Source organism: Equus caballus, chromosome 21, assembly GCF_041296265.1.
Source record: "Equus caballus isolate H_3958 breed thoroughbred chromosome 21, TB-T2T, whole genome shotgun sequence".
In the NCBI taxonomy this organism is placed as follows: Eukaryota; Metazoa; Chordata; class Mammalia; order Perissodactyla; family Equidae; genus Equus; species Equus caballus.
In genome coordinates this window covers 64,016,781-64,034,773 of record NC_091704.1, presented here as the reverse complement: position 1 = coordinate 64,034,773, position 17,993 = coordinate 64,016,781, and the positions used below count along the sequence as shown (strand labels likewise).

The 17,993-nt window shown below is 46.1% G+C and overlaps 1 protein-coding gene across 1 annotated transcript in view; it reads right to left on the bottom strand.

Annotated features, from left to right (window-relative positions):
- DAP (death associated protein) overlaps positions 1-17,993 on the bottom strand; it is a 66,235-nt gene that overhangs the window by 45,135 nt on the left and 3,107 nt on the right. The window contains exon 2 of the mRNA XM_005604343.4: positions 8,801-8,897. Coding sequence (XP_005604400.1) covers positions 8,801-8,897 — 97 coding nt within the window. The remainder of the gene's footprint in view (positions 1-8,800; positions 8,898-17,993) is intronic.

The window sequence follows — 17,993 nt, the reverse complement described above, 5'->3', positions numbered from 1 at the left end:
CCCAGGACTTCCAGGACACCAAGTGTCCGGGTCACACACATCATGCTCTGTGTTCACTGGGCAACTCTGGGCAAAACTTATTAAAATGCACAGAGTTGCATTCCTATCGACCATCCTAACATACACATAGCCACAGGTTTTGGAAGAAATGTTTAAATTACACTACATACAACTGGGAAACTGGTATTGGAGCCACCACTAATCAATCAATGACGAAGGCAGTTCTTTGTGCTTAAGAGGGCCACAATGTAGTTGGGAAAAGGAGATAAACATGCAAATCTGTCCTATTTACAATTATTTCTTATCTACCAAAAAAACAAAACAAAACGAATTAAGCCTTACTACTATTTACTCCGTGGCCTGTTTCGCTTGTCTGCAGGCATAGTGCCACCAGCCTCGTGGTCACCGGGGCTCTAGAGGAAGGAGCGGGGTCTCCACCCACAGGTCCCTGTGTCCCTTCCGTTGCTTCCAGTGTCTTGCGACATACATATGACACATTTGGTTAATGGGGTAATGAAGTAACTTCTCTAGTTTTACCCTTGATGTATCCCAGGCACCTAGAACTCTGCTCAAATGGATTATGAAGGAATTTAAATGCACATTTACAAAATGGACACGCGGCTTAAAAAGATTCCTGCAAGGAATCTAAAAAGATTCGGGAGGCTGAGGTTCACACCGATAGAAGCTCACATGGAGAGTCATAAGAGAGAGGAGCTCGCACTACCCCTCCTCGTAGGTACTTCCTCAGCCACGTTACGAATACCAGCCATCGACTCAGCTCTGACGAGAAGCTGCCCTGCCCGCAAACCGGAGACCACCAAGAAGGCCATTAGAATTGAGATCTGCGTCCTGAATCATCAGTGAGAAACCTCATCCCACGGGTATTTGGACCTTGAGTATTAGCTGATGATAATACAAAGTCAGAGTGACCAGCACGACATTTAAAATGTTAGTTATTTCATCTTTATCTAAAGCATTCATATCCATCTTGTATACACTTTATAACTTATATAATGGTCACATAGTGCGCATGTATAATTTACAAGTGAATATATATATATATTGGAGGTACAGTCACAAAACAGTTTTTAAATTGATGGGTATGTGATCAAAGTTTGGGGCCACATCCTTGGTACAGAGCATCTACGTGGTCAGGAAGGCAGATGGCTGCAGTGCTCAACCTGGGCAACAGTAAGTACTGGCACAGAAGTGAGAGTCGTTTGCTATGTAAGCCTCCTGGTTAATAAATTACTATGCTGCCATTGCTGTTGGCATGTCAACACAGCTGGGCACTGCCCACAGATGCCTAGTGGCATGAGGTGCTGCCTGCTTGTTACAGGTTGGATTGTGTCCTCCCCAAATTCCTATGTGGAAGTCCTAAGCCCCCAGCACCTCAGAATGGGACCTGATTTGGAAACAGAGTTGCTGCAGATGTGATTAGTTAAGACGAGGTCATACTGGAGTAGGGGGGGGGCCACTACTCCAGTGTGACTGGTGTCCTTGTAAACGGGAAATTTGGACACCGACAGGTACACAGGGAGAATGCCACGTGGCGATTACAGTCACGCTGCCGCCAGCCTAGGAACTAGCAGAAGCCAGGAGGAGGCCTGGCACAGATCCTGCCCTAGAGCCTCAGACGGCACGGCCAGCTGACGCCTCCATATCCAACTTCCGGCCTCCAGAACTGTGAGAATAAATTTCCACTGTTTAAGCCCCCCGGGCAGCCCCAGGAAATGGGCACAGTGCTTCTTGGAGGGGAGGCAGCACCTGGTCGGAGGCTCTGCCCTCTATCACCTGGGGGAATGAGAGCGGGTTCGCGGAGCCTTTGCAGAGCGATGGAGAGGAGAGCTGCCAGCAGGACAGACTGCAGACTGGTAAACGCAGACACTCGCCCTCTCTTGGCAGCCTCTCACGGACAGCACCTTACATGCCACCAGCTGGCTCGGGCTGCCGCCCAGGGATGTGGGGGCCTGTGCTAGCTCTGTCAACTTTCCGCTGACCAACTTGCCACGGGCAAAACGATTACTTTCACCACTCCCTGCTGGTACACAAACTGTAACATTTCGTTATGCCTCCTGTTGCCTACAGTCTGAGAACATTGATCTGTGAGTCTCACGGAGGCAGCCCCGACAGTGCAAGCTGCCAAACAGCGACTAGAGTCTTCCCCAATTTCCTCACCAAGGCGGTCAGGGCTGTTCATCATCATTTCATGCTGCCATGAAATTGGGCCTCAAAGGCTTTCTATTCTGGGATCTCCTGTGTCTTCAGGACAGCTGATCTTTGCAGGACTTATGATCTTACTCTATAAGCAGGTGACAACCAGTACCCCCTTCACAAGGACATCCATGTCACTTGACGCCTCCTCCCACATGGAGGACACTCTGCCTGCAGCAACGGGCAGGGGTCTGCGGCCCATGGCACTCCAGCACCCAGGTCAGCTGTTGCTCCCATGTCAGGGCTCTGCCGACAGGGCACTGAAAACAGCACAGGAGTTGGTAACAGGCGGGTACTCAGCATCCCTACTCCACTGGCATCTCCACACATCCCGGGGCAAAGGATACACCTTTTTTAAAAGGCAGCTGACAACTAGCCTGGACACAAAAGATGACGTAGGAGAGTAAGGATGATGTTGAAATTGGTTCACCACATGGTTTAATTAAAGTTCAAACACGCAGATAATAGCTGACAGATAAAAATTCCCAGGCATACAGGCTGTGCCATCTCTTAACTTCAGAGTTTTTAATTTTCTATTTCTTATCTTAAGAATTAATTTTAACTGAGAGAACCATTAAAAATGGCCATAGATTACCATTTGGCATCTGTTTGGGACTGAACTTTTTTCCCCCTAAAAGGATATGTGAAATCCTTTCATACCTCAGAATCTGACCTTTTGGAAAATAGGGTCTTTATAGAAGTAATCAGGTTAAGATGAAGTAATTGGGGTGGGCCCTAATCCAACAACTGATGTGCTTACAAAAAAGGGAAATTTGGACACAGAGACTGACACACATGGAGGGAGGATGACGTGAAGAGACCCAGGGAGAACACCACATGAAGACAGAGATCGAGGTGATGCTTCTCAGGCCAACAAATGCCCAAGATCGCCAGTAAAGTACACCTGGAAGAGATCCTCCCGCATAGCCTCAGAAGGAACCAACCTTGGGGACACCCTGATCATGGACCTCGAGCCCCAGAACTATGAGACAACCTACATTTCAGTTATTGTAAGCCACCCAGTTTGTGGTATTTGTCATGGCAGCCCCATAGTGACACAGCATCCATACGGGAATAACTGTTTCAGGCAAGAGTTATCAGTGAATGCTAAAAGGAGCAGGTGACGGTTTGATGAGAAATAAGTCCTTGCAGCACTTTTGTGGTCATTCGCAGACACGCGCAGAGCAGCAAAAAATTACAGTCACTGATGCACAGGCTCCCGTCTGAGAAGGCTCTGCCTTCTTATTTCAGCTGTAAATGAGTGTCCTTTTCATGGTCTCCCCTGTAAAGATGCTCTTGTTTTGTAATTAATAAATATATTGGGGGAGATACTTTGAGACTATGCAACCATCCTGTTTCTCCTTAAACTTTCACCCACTAATGGTAGCATCCATCAGTGGATGTTGTCTACAACGATTACTGTGCTGTTTGCCTATTGGCGATATTCTATTTCTCTCCTTTCTTATACACTTATTAATTGGAATTCTATAAAGAAGACCTGTCCCCTCTTCTCACTTATGTATCTAATTAGCTATATCAGGATGGACTCATTGATGTTTATTTTACTATATGGGTTACAACCGGATACTGTCATTATTTACTTTGTTGCAAATTATTCCAGCCTTGGCCATTAGGAGCTCCTTTAGGCCAGCTCCCGTGTGGTTCTGACAAACCGCCATCCTTTATAGTGTACTCCTTATGCTCTGGCACTGCGAGTTGTTCCAGGCTCATCTAGCATTCTTCCTGCCCTGAAATTAAGCACTTCTCCTGGTTAACCATTAACCTGGTTCCCTTGATTGGGCAATGGTGCTTAGAAACCAAGATCTGGGTCCTAAAGATGCTTGTGGCTACATGGGTGTCAGTTCTTTTAGGCCCTTTCAGTGAACGCAGCTAGGAAATACAGGTATGTGCACTAACCCTCCCCATCTATGTATATTTCTGCATGTATGTACATGTCTGTGTGTATCTACTATCCATCCATCCACCCATCTATCCATCCATTTAAAACTATGAGTTCATACTAATACCTCCAATTTCAGTTCAACACCACAAAGTTCATTTTACTCTTCCCTTTTTCCTATTTGTAACCTCTTTCTCTGACAGTGAGAAACTTGGCTATCACTATCCACGGCATATTTACTTCTTTGTTCAATCCTATATACACATTAGGCACTTTCAGAACTGCTAACCCATTCCCCGGTAAAAGCACATTAACTAACTGGATAGAGACTTGTGCAGTTTTTTGGTTTTTTTGTCTCTAGCCTTATAGTATCCAGTCAAAAGACTATTTCCCAAAGTTACTTAGGTGGGGTCTTTTCTTACCCACACTATTCAGTCAGTTATAGTAATCATTTGTATGACCATTAGGTTCACCTGTTACTGTCTGTATTCCATGTTGGGTCTCTCCCACATGCTGGATTATTTCAATCATCTGCTTACGTTTCAGGTACATGAAGCATGAAACAGAACCACAGTCCTAAGTCAGAGCTGTACCAAGAGCTGAGCTCGGAGAAGGGCTGCTCCCTCCGCGTCCTTGTCACCCCACTCACATTTCCTCTTCCTTCCACCCCCTTCCCACCACGCCCAGTCCACACCCAAACCCTTTCCTTTCTAGTTGACTCTTCTTGTCACCTATCCTTTTGAGTATCTTGCACCAAACCTGATTCGTGGTGGGACCTCAGTACATGTTCGACATTAAACTATTTTCTTCAGTGAATCCTACTGACTCCTGAAGCCCATTCTGTGTCTGCAATTTTCTCCTTCACGTAATGAAACTGGGCGCTTCATTTCAACAGCCTCAACAAAAGGCTGGGAGGAATATCACAGCTTTCTTAATTGGGTCAGTTCTGAGATGGAATCTAGCATCCACAAAGGAAAGTGTTAGCTAATAATAATGAAGCCTTTCACTCTTCCTGGATATGAAGAGCCACAGTAACTAGAACTCAGACTGATTGGAATTCGTGGGCAACATTTTCAAATTTCCGCTACATCCTCTCTCTCTCTCTTTTTAATGTAGCATCTCAAAACTACTTGGAAGCATAAGAAATTATTATTTTTAAATCTCTGAAAGATCATAAAATTAAAGGAGTAAGAGTAGCATAAATCTTTGCAAAAAAATAATTACGAGTAAAAGAGTTTTCTGTTTTTGGGGTTTTTTTTGGTCACATAATAACCTCTTTAATGCTCCAGTTATTTATTCTCTGAATCAATATTTGATTTTCTGATTAGTGGGGAAGGAAGCCCCCAGAGATGAGCCAGTAAACATAAGGCCATTTTTAAATATCTGGGAAGGAAAGTAAAGAGTTTTGCAGATATAAATCTAAGGAGGAAATTGGCATCTGAGTCTAGACACTTATTTTCTGATCTGTAGAACATTGGGATTGAAACAAGAAAAAGTGTAAAACTTCAGGATTAGGGTAATATGGATGTTGAAATCACATGGCATGACATTTCCAAGGGAAGATAATGTAAAACATGAAACGTTTGACAAATTCTGCAAATAAACAGGCCTTTCCACATGTAAAGGAAAGCCAGCCTGGTCCTGGAAACCTTGTTGTAAACTGTGATGAGGCCGTTCACTGATGGCCAGGCTGCAGGGGCGGGATTATGGGCTTCAGGAATATGAGAAAGGTTACGGGCAACCCCAGAATCAAGAAGTTTATTTTATAGAGGGATCTGGAGTTCCAGTCTATATCAACCCTGAAAATATTCTGTCAATTCAGGGGGCTTCTGTAGCATACTAGGAGCGTGGGCTTCCAAGTCAAGACAAACTCAGGGCTGAATCCTGGCATGGCCGCTGACTGGCTATGTATCATTGGGCCAGATAACCTCCCTAAGCCTTGGTCTCTCCATCTCTACGATGGGCATAGTAATACCAACTTTTAGGTGGTGTGAACTTTAAACCTGATGTGACACTCAGTAAGTGCCCAGCACCAAACAGGAAGTCAGCTGGTAAGCACACTCTTGTGGCTAAGAGTGAGGATTGTGGACCCAGCCACACTGCTAGAATGCTGGCTCTGCCACTTATTTGCTGTGTGACCTTGGAAAAGTAATTTAACTTCTCTGAGCTGTTGAAGTAGGAGTAGTAATCTGGCTGGGAATAATAATCAATAACAATTCTGAAATAGGGATGACAATAAAATAGAGTCATTGCAAGGATCAAATGAATGAACATGGCCAGAACACTTAGAACAGGGCCAAGCTCACTGCTCTCTAGAATATTAGCAATAATGATTAACTATGAGTATTCAATCAGCCCACCAGACAAACAGGGAGTGCATGGTGGTGGAAGCAAACTATTACACAGAGTCCCAGGCCTGGTGCAAGGGTTTGGAAGGAGTTGTATTGGCAACATATGTCAATAGCTTAAGAGTTGACAGAGGCTAACCTGATCCGTCAATGGTGTGTCAAGTGGCGTGGCCCACAGTGGTCAAGAGCAGAGCCCAAGTCAAGAGGACAAGAGCTAACACACCCATAAGGAACACATTATAGCAATCTGGCTGCAGGGAACAGAAAAACCCTTGCTCATGCATTATTCAAACCCTACCCTGCAGTCAACCTGCTTCAAAACACTTGGTCCATGGAGAACAAACCTTTAAGGTGAGCAAGATGCTAAAATCTAGAGGGCTGGGGTGCCCGCTCCTTTCTCTTGCACTTGTTCATCCTCTGGCATATTTATTTAAATTGTGCATCTTCGATAAATGCTGTATTCCACCCCATGAAAAAAATCAATAGGAAGAAAACAAATGGGTTGTTCTGTCCTTATTTCTAAACATGCTAATAAATGATCACCTCTCACTGTGTTGATGCTGCGTCACACAGGGAAACAGCTATTTGTACCTCATTCCACTTAAACCCACGGAAGAAAGCATGTTTCATTAACTTCGCAGGATTTTTTTTCCAGGCAAGTCTTTCTCTCTCACCCTCTTTCTTCCTTCTGAAGGAAACAACTGGATACAAAGAAAGGATAGCACAGGATTCCTACTGGAGGAAATTTCTCTGGGCATAAATGCTCTCACCTTCAATTCTGAATTCAAGAATTTTCGGAAAATGAAATTTTCCTTATAGCTTGCGTGGAGGCGAAACTTAACCTGAACTGACCCAAGTCTGTAAATTTTAAAAATTTACCTCCCTTGCTGTGAAGGTCATACACAGATGACAACATGCTGCCTGAGACTCCACTACGGGTGCTGTATGGAATGCGTACTGTTCTATTCTCCTAAAATTTGTATCACTCTCCTAAAACCCCCAAATTTCTCAATTCGGAAACAACTCAGGCCCCAAGGTTTTCAGATACAGGACTGTGGGCCTCTCGTAGAGTTACTGATGCTGTTATGTTCCAAACACAGCTTTGTGAAAACAGCCAGTGAGAAAGATAATTCTAGAATTTTCTTTAAATTGCCTTCTTTTAAAGCCAGAACTTAGGGTGATTTTAAAATGGGCAATAATCACTCAGCAACCTCGCCCTAAATTTTGTCTACCCCTCAAGTGACTGCACTGTAACATCCCATACGAAGTACAGGGTGCAGCACATACATGAGCAGACCCACGGGGTTACCAGGAACATGCATGTCCTTCTCAGGGGTGCACGCTCTTGGGAGCTACTCTTTTGGAAGGCTGGCCTGCTCTGGACCCCATCAGACCTGGGTTTAAATTTCTGCTCCATTAACTGGATGGTGCATGATGTGGGTAAATGTATGGCCTCTGTGGACTCCGGGTTCCCAGGCATGAATCAGGGAATTTCGGGTTCCCATGCATGAAGTGAGAACAGTACCTACTACTCAGGACTATTAGACTGAAACAAAATCATGCGTCTGGTCCACAGAAACACAGGTTAGCTGCTTCCCACACTTTCCTCCTGCCTCTGGCTGAAACAGCCTCTGGGGACAAGCTGGAAGGTAGAAAACTTAGAGTTCCCTTCCTTCCACGCGGACAAGCTCGGAGAGAGCTGCATGCATTGGGGGTGCACGTTTGGGTATTACAAGGTGGTAGGAAATGGATTTGCATCGAGGTCCTCGCACTAAACTTGACATCAGAACCTCGGAGGAAAACAGGTAACAAACAGAGATGGGGGAACTACAGAGAGATGAGCTGTCAGGGACCCAGGGGGCCGGGGGCAGAGATGTCATTTAAGGACACTGGAACACTCATGAGGGTGTGGCCTTGCTGATTCTAGGTTTGGCTGAAGAACGAGAGGAGCCAAGATACTTGGGGACACTTTTTAAATCGGCAGTTCTCTATCCTGGCTGCACAGAATGCCAGGCCCATCCAGAGAGTCAGCTGGGCTGGCATTTTCCAAGGTCTCAAGGAGATTTCAGTATTGCAGTGGAAGTTGACAGCTGCTGCCTGCAGATTGACAGCACGTGCTCAGATGTAGTCAGGAGAGGGGATGAGCTCGAGATGCCCTATTTCTCCCTTGTCTGGGAGCAGAACCCCCGCCCCACTGATTAGGAAAGGAAAAATACACAGCACAGGGCCCACCCTGCCCAGGAGGTATCAGAAGCAGAGAGCACAGAACAAACGTTAATGTTTAACTGAATAATGGTGACATGTAAAACATGCCCGAGATTCACCAGAGGTCTCTCACCTGGGGCTTTCCCATTCTTGGTCATCCTTGTCTTTCTCTTCTTTGGTGTCTCCAGAATGTGGGTGCTTCTGCACAATTCGCATTCCACCGGCTTTCACTAAAATGCAAACAAAGGAGGGTATGATGGATGTGGGAATGGAACCACCAGAGGACCAGGGGAATGAGCTGGAAAGTTTTCTGTTGCCCCATGGCCACAAGTTAGTCCAGATAACTCGGCAGTGACAATTATTAACTACAGAAGGTGAGTGCTGCTGGGGGAGATTCAATACGACAGAGCACTTAACACCATCTTTTACTCCAGATCCACTCAGCAGCTTTCCAAGGCTTTCGTTAGTCAGTCTGTGTTTTTGGTGTCCTTTCAAGCATTCCCTAAGAGCAGCAGTGTAACCATGCAGAGAAAGTGGCTGCTTGCTTTAGGTTCTGCACATCTTTTCGACACAACAGGGGCCCACTTAATCCCTGCCCTGTGATACTTTCTCAAATGCCAACAATGCTTCTGACGGGGTGTTACAGCCACAGGTGACATGGGACAGCTGCTGTGCCACAGGCACAGAGCCCACTCTAGGGGCAGCCAAGACTTCTGTGGCAGCCTTTCCCAAACTGTGTTGTGAAATCCTAGTTGTTAGCAGATGGTAATTCCGTTTTTTACAACAGTCTTATTGACATATAATTCGCTTACAATACAATTCACCCATGCAGAGTGTACAATTCAATGGTTTTGAGTGTATTCAGAGTTGTACAAACATCACCACAAACAATTTGAGAACATTTTCATTACCCTAAACAGAAACCCCAAACCTGTTAATGGCCACACCCCAATTCCCCCTTTCCCCCAGCTCCTGGCAACCAGTCCTCTGGATTTGCCTATTCTGGACATTTGACAGCAATAGTCATAAAATATATGGCCTTTGGTGGCTGGCTTCTTCACTTAGCGTAATGTCTTCATAGTTCATCCATGTTGTAGCATGTGTCAGTACTTCATTCCTTTTTATGGCTGACTAATATTCCATTGCATGGATATACCACATTTTACTTATCCATTCATGTGTTGATGGGCATTTGGGTTGGGTCTAATTTTTGGCTATTATGAATAATGCAGCTATGAACAACCTGTGTACAAGTTTTTGTGTGGATACATGGATATATACCTTCAATTCCTTGGGTATATACTAGGAGTGGAGTGGCTGGGTCACATGATAACTCTGTATCTAACCCTTTGAGGAACTGCCAAACGGTTTTCCAAAGCCGTGGCTCCATTTTACATTCCAACCAGTCTGAGGGTCCGATTCTCGTACATGCTCGCCAACGCTCGTTCCTGTCCATCTTTTTGATTATAACCATCATAGTTGGTGTGAAGTGGTATCCTATTGTAGTTTGATTTGCATTTCCTTAATGGCTAATATGTCAATATTGTTTTGAAAGAAAAAAACCCAAAAAACAAAAAATGAGGATTCTAGGGTCTATTAAGTGGAGGAAATGTGAGGTCAAACAAATAAATGGTTTTCCTCAAGACAGATTTTCTTGGCCTTTGGTGAGCATTGTAAGCTTTATAAGGGGCACAGAGCATGCCTTCTTTCCCAAATGTATGTGAGCACAGAACCTTTTTTTTTTTTTGTAGTTATTTGAGTTATCATCCTTTAGAACTGCAGTGTTCCACAGAACACTCTGGAAATGCTGGCCTTATATCCAAAAAGCCAGCCTCACATGGCGGTCAGCAGCATGTGATTTGGGGTCAGCAAGCTCCTCTGTGTCCTCAGCTATACGGTCTCAGACTAGTTGGTCCCTCAAAGCCTCGCTGCCGCATCTGCAGAAAGGGGACAAGAGCCGCATCCTGAGATGGACAAGTTTTAATGAGAAGAGGGGCTGTTGCAACCTAACCCCCAATGTGATGACATCAGGTGGGGCCTTGGGCAGTGATGAGGTCACAAGGGTGGAGCCCTCAGGAATGGGATTAGTGCCCTGATAGAGACCCCAGAGAGTTCCCTTGTCCCTTCCACGATGTGAGGACCGTCTGTCTATACACCAGGAAGCAAGTCCCACCAGACACCAGATCTGCTGGTGCCTTGATCTCAGACTTCCAGCCTCCAGAACTGTCAGAAGTAACTTTCTATTGTCTGCAAGCCACCAGTCTGCCATTCTGTTACGGCAGCCCGAAGGAGCTAGGACAGAGGCCTTTGGTAGCTTGCTGGCACAGGTGAGCACCTGACAGAAAGCGGAGCCCTGCTAACGGCCTTCGCAGGCCCCCAGGTTCGTGTGCGGGGCTCCTGGGCCTCCCCCGCCCTCCTCAGGACAGCTCCTGCCGGTGTTCTGCCACAGCACAGCTCCAAACACACCACACAGTCAACTTGTCAGGCCATGTCCTCCAGCATTTCAAATTTGGCTGGACCCTGCTGAATTACCAAAGTCCAGGACAAATTTCTCTATGATGCTGACGGTCAGGAAGGAGAATGTGAAAACACCCTTAGGCTTATACACTTTGAGTTGATTAGTTTTCATTTCCCTGGGAAAGTCTGCCAGCCCCCCACTTCAGGAAGCTGATGATGCTGGCTTCCCGGCCACCAGCACCCAGCAGTGGTGCACTGAAGGCAGAGCAGAGGGCGGGTAAAATAAGGGACCATGCTTAACCATGTGACTGGAACTGGAATCTCCCTGCTGCCGCCACCACCACTTTTCAATGGGGAGGGGACATTCTACTTTGGAAAGAAGAAAATGTAATCTTGTTCAGTAGTTCTCTCAAAAATCTGCTTTTTATCCCATCTACTGATTTTTTATTTCAATCATTTTATTTTTCATTTCTAGAGCTTCCCCCCCTGCCCAAATTCATCTGTTCTTTATTCAATGGAGTCTTATTTATTTCTCGTTTTTAATTCTTTTATATATTTAATCATTTTAGGCATCCTTGTCTTATAGTTACATATCCAAATATTATCTGAGGTCCCTGGGAGTCGGATCCCACTGTTGGTTTTGTCTGCTGGGTCTCGCTCTTGTTCACGGTGATTGTGGATTAGGAGCTTGTCTTCAGTGGGGCTTTCTCTGGGGGGACCCTCTGGGGCCTGGGGTGCAGGCAACGTCCCTTTGGACAGATGCTGTGTGTGCTTCTCTCAGACCAGGAGCACAGCTGCCTGGAAATCCTTTTTACATCAGATTTCCCAGACCAGGAATTGCCAAACAGTGTAAATTTTAAAAAACCAAAAATATTTGCAGGCAGCTTTTCAAGATTTCCCAGGTTATCTAGTCTGCCAAACCTTAAGAAATGGAGACTGAATAAAATTCTGTGGTGTGTTAAGATAATTTTCCACTCTCTCTTAAAATGCATGACTGGAGAGTTATGTATGTTTTCAGCCAAAGGAGGAGGAAGGAAGAATTGTCCCACTAAATGCTTTTTTAAAGTTCATTTTCCTCCCCCATCTATCCTACGCCTATACCACGCCCATTAGAAATTGACTAAAGGTGTTGTTATGGGCTGAAGTGTGGTCCTCCCCACTTCCTATATTGAAGCTCTAACCCCACATAACCTCAGAATGTGGGTGTATTTGGAGAAGGGGCCTTGAAAGATGTGATTAAGGTACAATGAGGCTGTTCGGGTGGGCCTAACCCAGCAGAACTGGCGTCCTTATAAGAAGAGGGAGAGACCCAGGGATGCCTGCACACAGAAGGAAGACCACATGAAGACACAGTGTGAAAGCAGCCATCCTCAAGCCAAGGAGAGCGGCCTCGGGAGAAACCAGACCTGGTGGCACCTTGATCTTGGACTTCCAGCCTCCAGAACTGCGAGGAAGTAAATTTCTGTTGTTTAAGCCGCCCAGTCTGCGGTATTTGTTACAGCAGCCTCGGCAAACTAATTCACAAACCCATCTAAAGCTGGTCTCTGAATCATTTCAACTAGGCAGACATAGAACTTTTAAACCACAACTCACCATGTGATCCACAAACTGACTAAAAGTAAAAAGGACTGCGCAGCTAACTACAAAGAAAACTGGCGATGAATGTCAAGGTGACACTGGAAACGATCCTGTCTTCAGAAGCTCGCCCGGAGTGGCCCCGTCCACTCCTAAGCTGAGTCAAGGCTCGGGCACCCCGCATTAGCACTTCACTTAATTTAGTTTATAAAAACAATTAACTTCATCAATTCCTCCCAGTATGTGTGGTGATTAATGCAGCCATGAAAAGTGGCAATAATAATAATAACTCAAAGCGAAGACAGATTCATTGTAACTTGCAGTACTGCCAAGAAATACGACAGCACACACTGTGATTGCTTTATCACTGTCACGAGAACTCCTCACTTGCGCAAATACAAAGGCAGAGTTATTTTTGCAGAAATCTTTGTGGAATTATTTGCAAATGTAAGTATTTTTATGACAGACATTAGAAAAAAAGAACTTGGATTTTTGTGGTGGTGGCTGTTATTCAAACGAGAGCTTCAAATTTAAGGAATAACAAGCTTCCTCTTAGTGGAAGTGCCCTGCAGCCAGGTTCCTGGCTTCAAATCCCAGCTCTGCCCGTGTGTGTGTGCACACGCGCATCTCTGTGTGTGTGTGTGTCTGGGCAAGCTGCAGATGCTTCGTGCCTCAGGGTCCTCCATCTGTGAAGGGGGACGATGCTACCCACCCCGGGGTTCACTGAGGACTAAATGACTTAACATATGGGAAACATCTCCAACAGGCCTGGCTCTGGCAAGTGCTCACTGTCATACACTCTTCTTAAATGGGTTTTAACAACACCAACTCCACAGTCTTTGGTGCCTGTACATCCCTCATTGCAGTGTCCTCCTGGGTAAAACGGGAAGACAGTGGCGACTTGTGGGGTTGTTGAAGAATAAGTGAGACACTGTGTAAAGTGCTCGCCTACCGTGGTGCTCCACGGACATGGTCAGCAGACCACCACCCGGACTGCTGTCAGTACATCACCATCTAAATCACGAAGCTTCTGGAGAAGAGCAGATTCCAGATAATTCTTCATCTTTGCTGCTCTTCTTCATTCTCACTATGTGCCAGGCACTGTTCTAATCACTGGCCACGTGTCATCCCACTATACAGTAACCCTATGGGGTAGATCTCGAGGCACGAAGAGGGGGAAGCCAGTGACCCCAAGTTACACAGCTAGCAAGCGTAGAGCTCGCTTGACGCTGGAAGCTGCACCCTTCATCACACCCTGCAGGCCTTTCCTTGCTTGGACCTTCTGGGAAACAGAGCATCATCGCTCCTCCCAGAAACACAAAGCGATGCCCCAGGGGAAAATCTGGTTACTATGCCATTTAGGTAAGGGAAGAAAATGTGCTTGACAGTAAAAGCTCTCTGCAGAGCAACTTCCTGCCCAAGGGGCAAAGGGGATGAAGGAAGCATCCTCTGCAGTCAGACTTTGCCAGGTAAGCAAATATTGAGGAAGCAACTGACAACAAACCCTCCTGGGGCTGGGGCATCCCCTCGGGTGTCACAGTGCCTGGCTGGAAGGGAATCAGCAACAGCGTGCTCTTTGCTCATGCAATAGCTGCTAGAAAGATGCACAGCTGGGCGTTGGGGAGGAGGAGGAGTTGGTCTCCCAGGCTCGCTCATGACTGTGAGAGCCTGTGAAGCAGAGTGCGGGTCACACAAATATCCCGAAGCACTGTATGCAGGCACTGGAGCATGACTTGCAAGTCCATGCCATCTTTGTTCTTGCCTGAGAAGAGCCGCTGAAATGTTATTCAAAGGAAAGCTAAGCCACCTAAAAGAGGAGGGGAAAGGTTTCCAGAGTTGCTCAGGTGAGAACAAAAGACAACAACCAGACTGTAGGTCAGGAGTGAGCCTATCATCTCAGGTAGAGCAATGCAGTGGCAGGTGACAAAGTGGAAATGGACTGGACCACCCCTGTGATCGGTGAGATGAAGTGGGAACAGAGCAGAAGAATGTGGTCCATCTCAGTGATGAGAAATGGCTCCACCAGGGGAGAGGAGACAGAATCCCTTGGGAGGCAGAGAAGTCACTCAAGTCTACGGAGGCTCGTGGATCTGAGGCAGGAGCCCCATACAGAAAGAGAAGAGAGGATAAAGGGGCAAGAGGCCCAGTGTGGAGACTGGGCTCTGACAGCCTGACCTGACCATGAGTCATGGGGAACCCCGATGAGAACCCTGCCCCTGAGCCCATGGGGATCCTGACGGGCTTTCAGGTCCATGGGCAGCAGGTGGAAGTAACGGCTATTCTGCAATCAGAATCGTAGACTGTCAAGGTGGGAAGGCCCTTAAATTACACAGGGGCAACACCGTTCACTTTCCAGAGGTGACACGAAGTTCAGAGACATGGCATGTTAGCCAGGGCCCTGGAGCTCTGACTCAGAACTAGACAGGCTGGGCCCAGTCTTCCACAGCAGCTCATGTTCTATTCCACGATGGGGCTGTGACCCAAAGGACAGACTGAGTGGGGCAGCTGAAACGGTATCCTTGAGTTTAGGGAGGCTGACTTCAAAATTTCCAGGGAAAAGTTGGATCCACACCTGGAGGTACTCCAAAGAAACCTGACACTGGGGACTGGTGGATGAGGTGGAGACTGGCTAAGTGTTCACCAGTCCCAATTCCAGCCTCCTTTGCAGTTGGGTTGGGGCCATTTACCTGGGTCACGGCCATATATGGGGAAAAGAGACTGACAGGCAGCATAATGCTCTCCCAAAGATGTCCATCCATGCCCTAGACTATGGAACCTGTGAATGTGTTGGGTTGCATGGCAGAGGGAATTAAGGTTGTTAATCAGCTGACCTTAAAATAAGATTATTCTGGATTATCAAGATGGGCTCAGTATCACAAGGATCCTGCCTGAAATGTGAAGGAGGGAGGCAGAGGAAGAATCGGGTCAGAGTATGTGATGTGAGAAAGACTCAACCAGCCATTGCTGGCTCTGAAGATGGCGGAAGAGACCATGCACCAAGGAATGTGGGCAGCCTCTGGAAGCTGGAAAAGGCAAAAAAACGGATTTTCCCTGAATCCTCCCAGAAGGAGCCAGCCCTGCAGACACTTTGATTCTAGCCTGGTGAGACTCATTCTGGACTTCTCAGTACAGAACTTTAAGATAATAAAGTTGTGTTGTTTTTAGCCTCTAAGTTTATCATGCTTTGCTACAGCAGCCACAGGAAACTAATGCAGTGACACGTCATTCATAGGCCAAGCCATAAGGCCCCCACACCACGTCCTACACTTGTTGTGCCCTCTGCAGAGGCCACGCGTCGAGATGGCAGAGTCACATGGCAGGAGGGACCTGGGTCCCGGCACTACTCCTTGTGGGAGGGCCACTCGGAAGAAAAATAAACCTTGATTGTTCAGCCACTGAGATTTTGGCTTGCCTGTTACAAGAGCAAGTATAATATAATGTAACTGTAACTAATATAGTACTTTATACAAAAGTGAATATTCCCTACATAAACAAAGAGATTTCTGAAGTTGGGAAGAGGAAAGTATTCACAAAACCAAGTAAAAATGCACAGGGCATTGCCTGGAAAAAAAAGGACATGCACAGAAGATGGGAGAAAGGGTACATAACCCAAAGTACCAGAGAACGGAGGGGCCATCTAAAACAGTCTTAGAAATGCTGCGGTCCACCCTGACTGCAAGCTTTTGAAAACATGCGGTGACTCAAAGGGTCTTTTTTCTTGGATGTTGGGAGTAAAAGCAGTCTTCTTGCCTGTCCTCTCAAGCCTTGGTCAGTGACTGGGTGGAGGACACTGGGGGCATACTTAGCCAACCTCTGACCGCCTGGTGAAGATAATAAAAAACAAATTAGTCTTCCGTTTCTAGCAACAAAGCAGCCTGGTAGAAATGTTCCTGCAGGAGCTAATTCAGGGAGAATCCTCACCCACAACCCTTCAATGCATCCTTTACTCATGTCTGACTGATTAGTTACTGTAACAGAGAACTGAATATTTTGAAGTTACTGAAAAGAAGCAAAATGGTCTATTTCCCACTTTTCTTTAAACAAATACAGTCAAGTTTATATTTCCATTTGTTTCAGTTCTAGAAGGGAGGTAAAGTCTACTCTTCAAAGCAAACCATAAGTAACATTAGTAACACTCACCGCTATCCCATATTAGATTTGCGAGAACTTTACTGACATCTGGTTCGGGCTCCCCTGGGAGATGGAGGGGAACAAGGCCAACAAAGTGTATTTAACAAAGAGATGCCATCCACATCACTGCCACCAGCTCATGAAGACGTGCAGAAATGAGTAAGAGAGCAGCTTGTAATTCTGTCCTCCTTTCTACTGCGGAACTAGCATGGCTACTAGATGACACAGAATCTCACTTCTAACTGTGCTAATCTATATTTGCAATAACGCTCATAAAACAGTCTCACCCCATTTCTCCGCAGATATTCTATAGTCAAGAGCAGCAGAAAGGTCTCAAATCATGAAGACTTGACTCCTTTTAACAAGGACCCAGACGAGAGCACACTGCCAGGAGGCGATGCAATGCCATCCACCACTCCCCAGTAATGGTTCTCTGTATGCACAGCGCCCTCCTTCCACGCTTCAGAAACCTCTATGAACTGCCTCATTAATCTCGCACCTTGGAGGGAGGCACCTGGCAGGTGATGGAGCCCCCTGTCGAGAAGAGCTGATGAGGTTCCAAGAGGCAGAGGTCCTTCTGGTGGATTCCCCTGCAGTCGCTGGCTCAGGGGAGTTGGCAATGACGCTCCAAATGGTTTGGCCAGTTTTTCAAATGGCCAAAGTTGTCCTCTTTATCCTAAGTGTAAGGTGACTGCGTGTTAAATGAGCAAATAAGTGCCAAGTGCGTAGAACTGTGCCGGCAAAGGGGAGCAGAATATGCCACCCCACAATATGCCTCTTTGGCGTAAGGATTATTTTGAGCTGATTAAACAGTAGACCAGAAAAAGCTCTGAAAACCTAGTAGAAGTGACCCTTTTGTAAGCGACACTTACATTTATAAGGGAAATCACCATCTGTGTCTCCCTCTCTGTACCAGGAAGAGAAGGAGGACTCCAAATGACAGGAGAATCTTAAATCTGTATAACATCCTTACCCTTATTTATGTGCCTCCCCTGCTCCCCGACATCTTTCTTTTATCTTTAGCTGGAGATGGTACTTAAGGTGGCGGCTTGGGCCATTTTGGGGAGTTATCAGTTTTCCTAGGCCTCTCCTATGTATACAGAGATATACACGTTATTAAGCTTCTGTTTTTCCCTTTTATTGTATTTCTCTTTAATTTATGT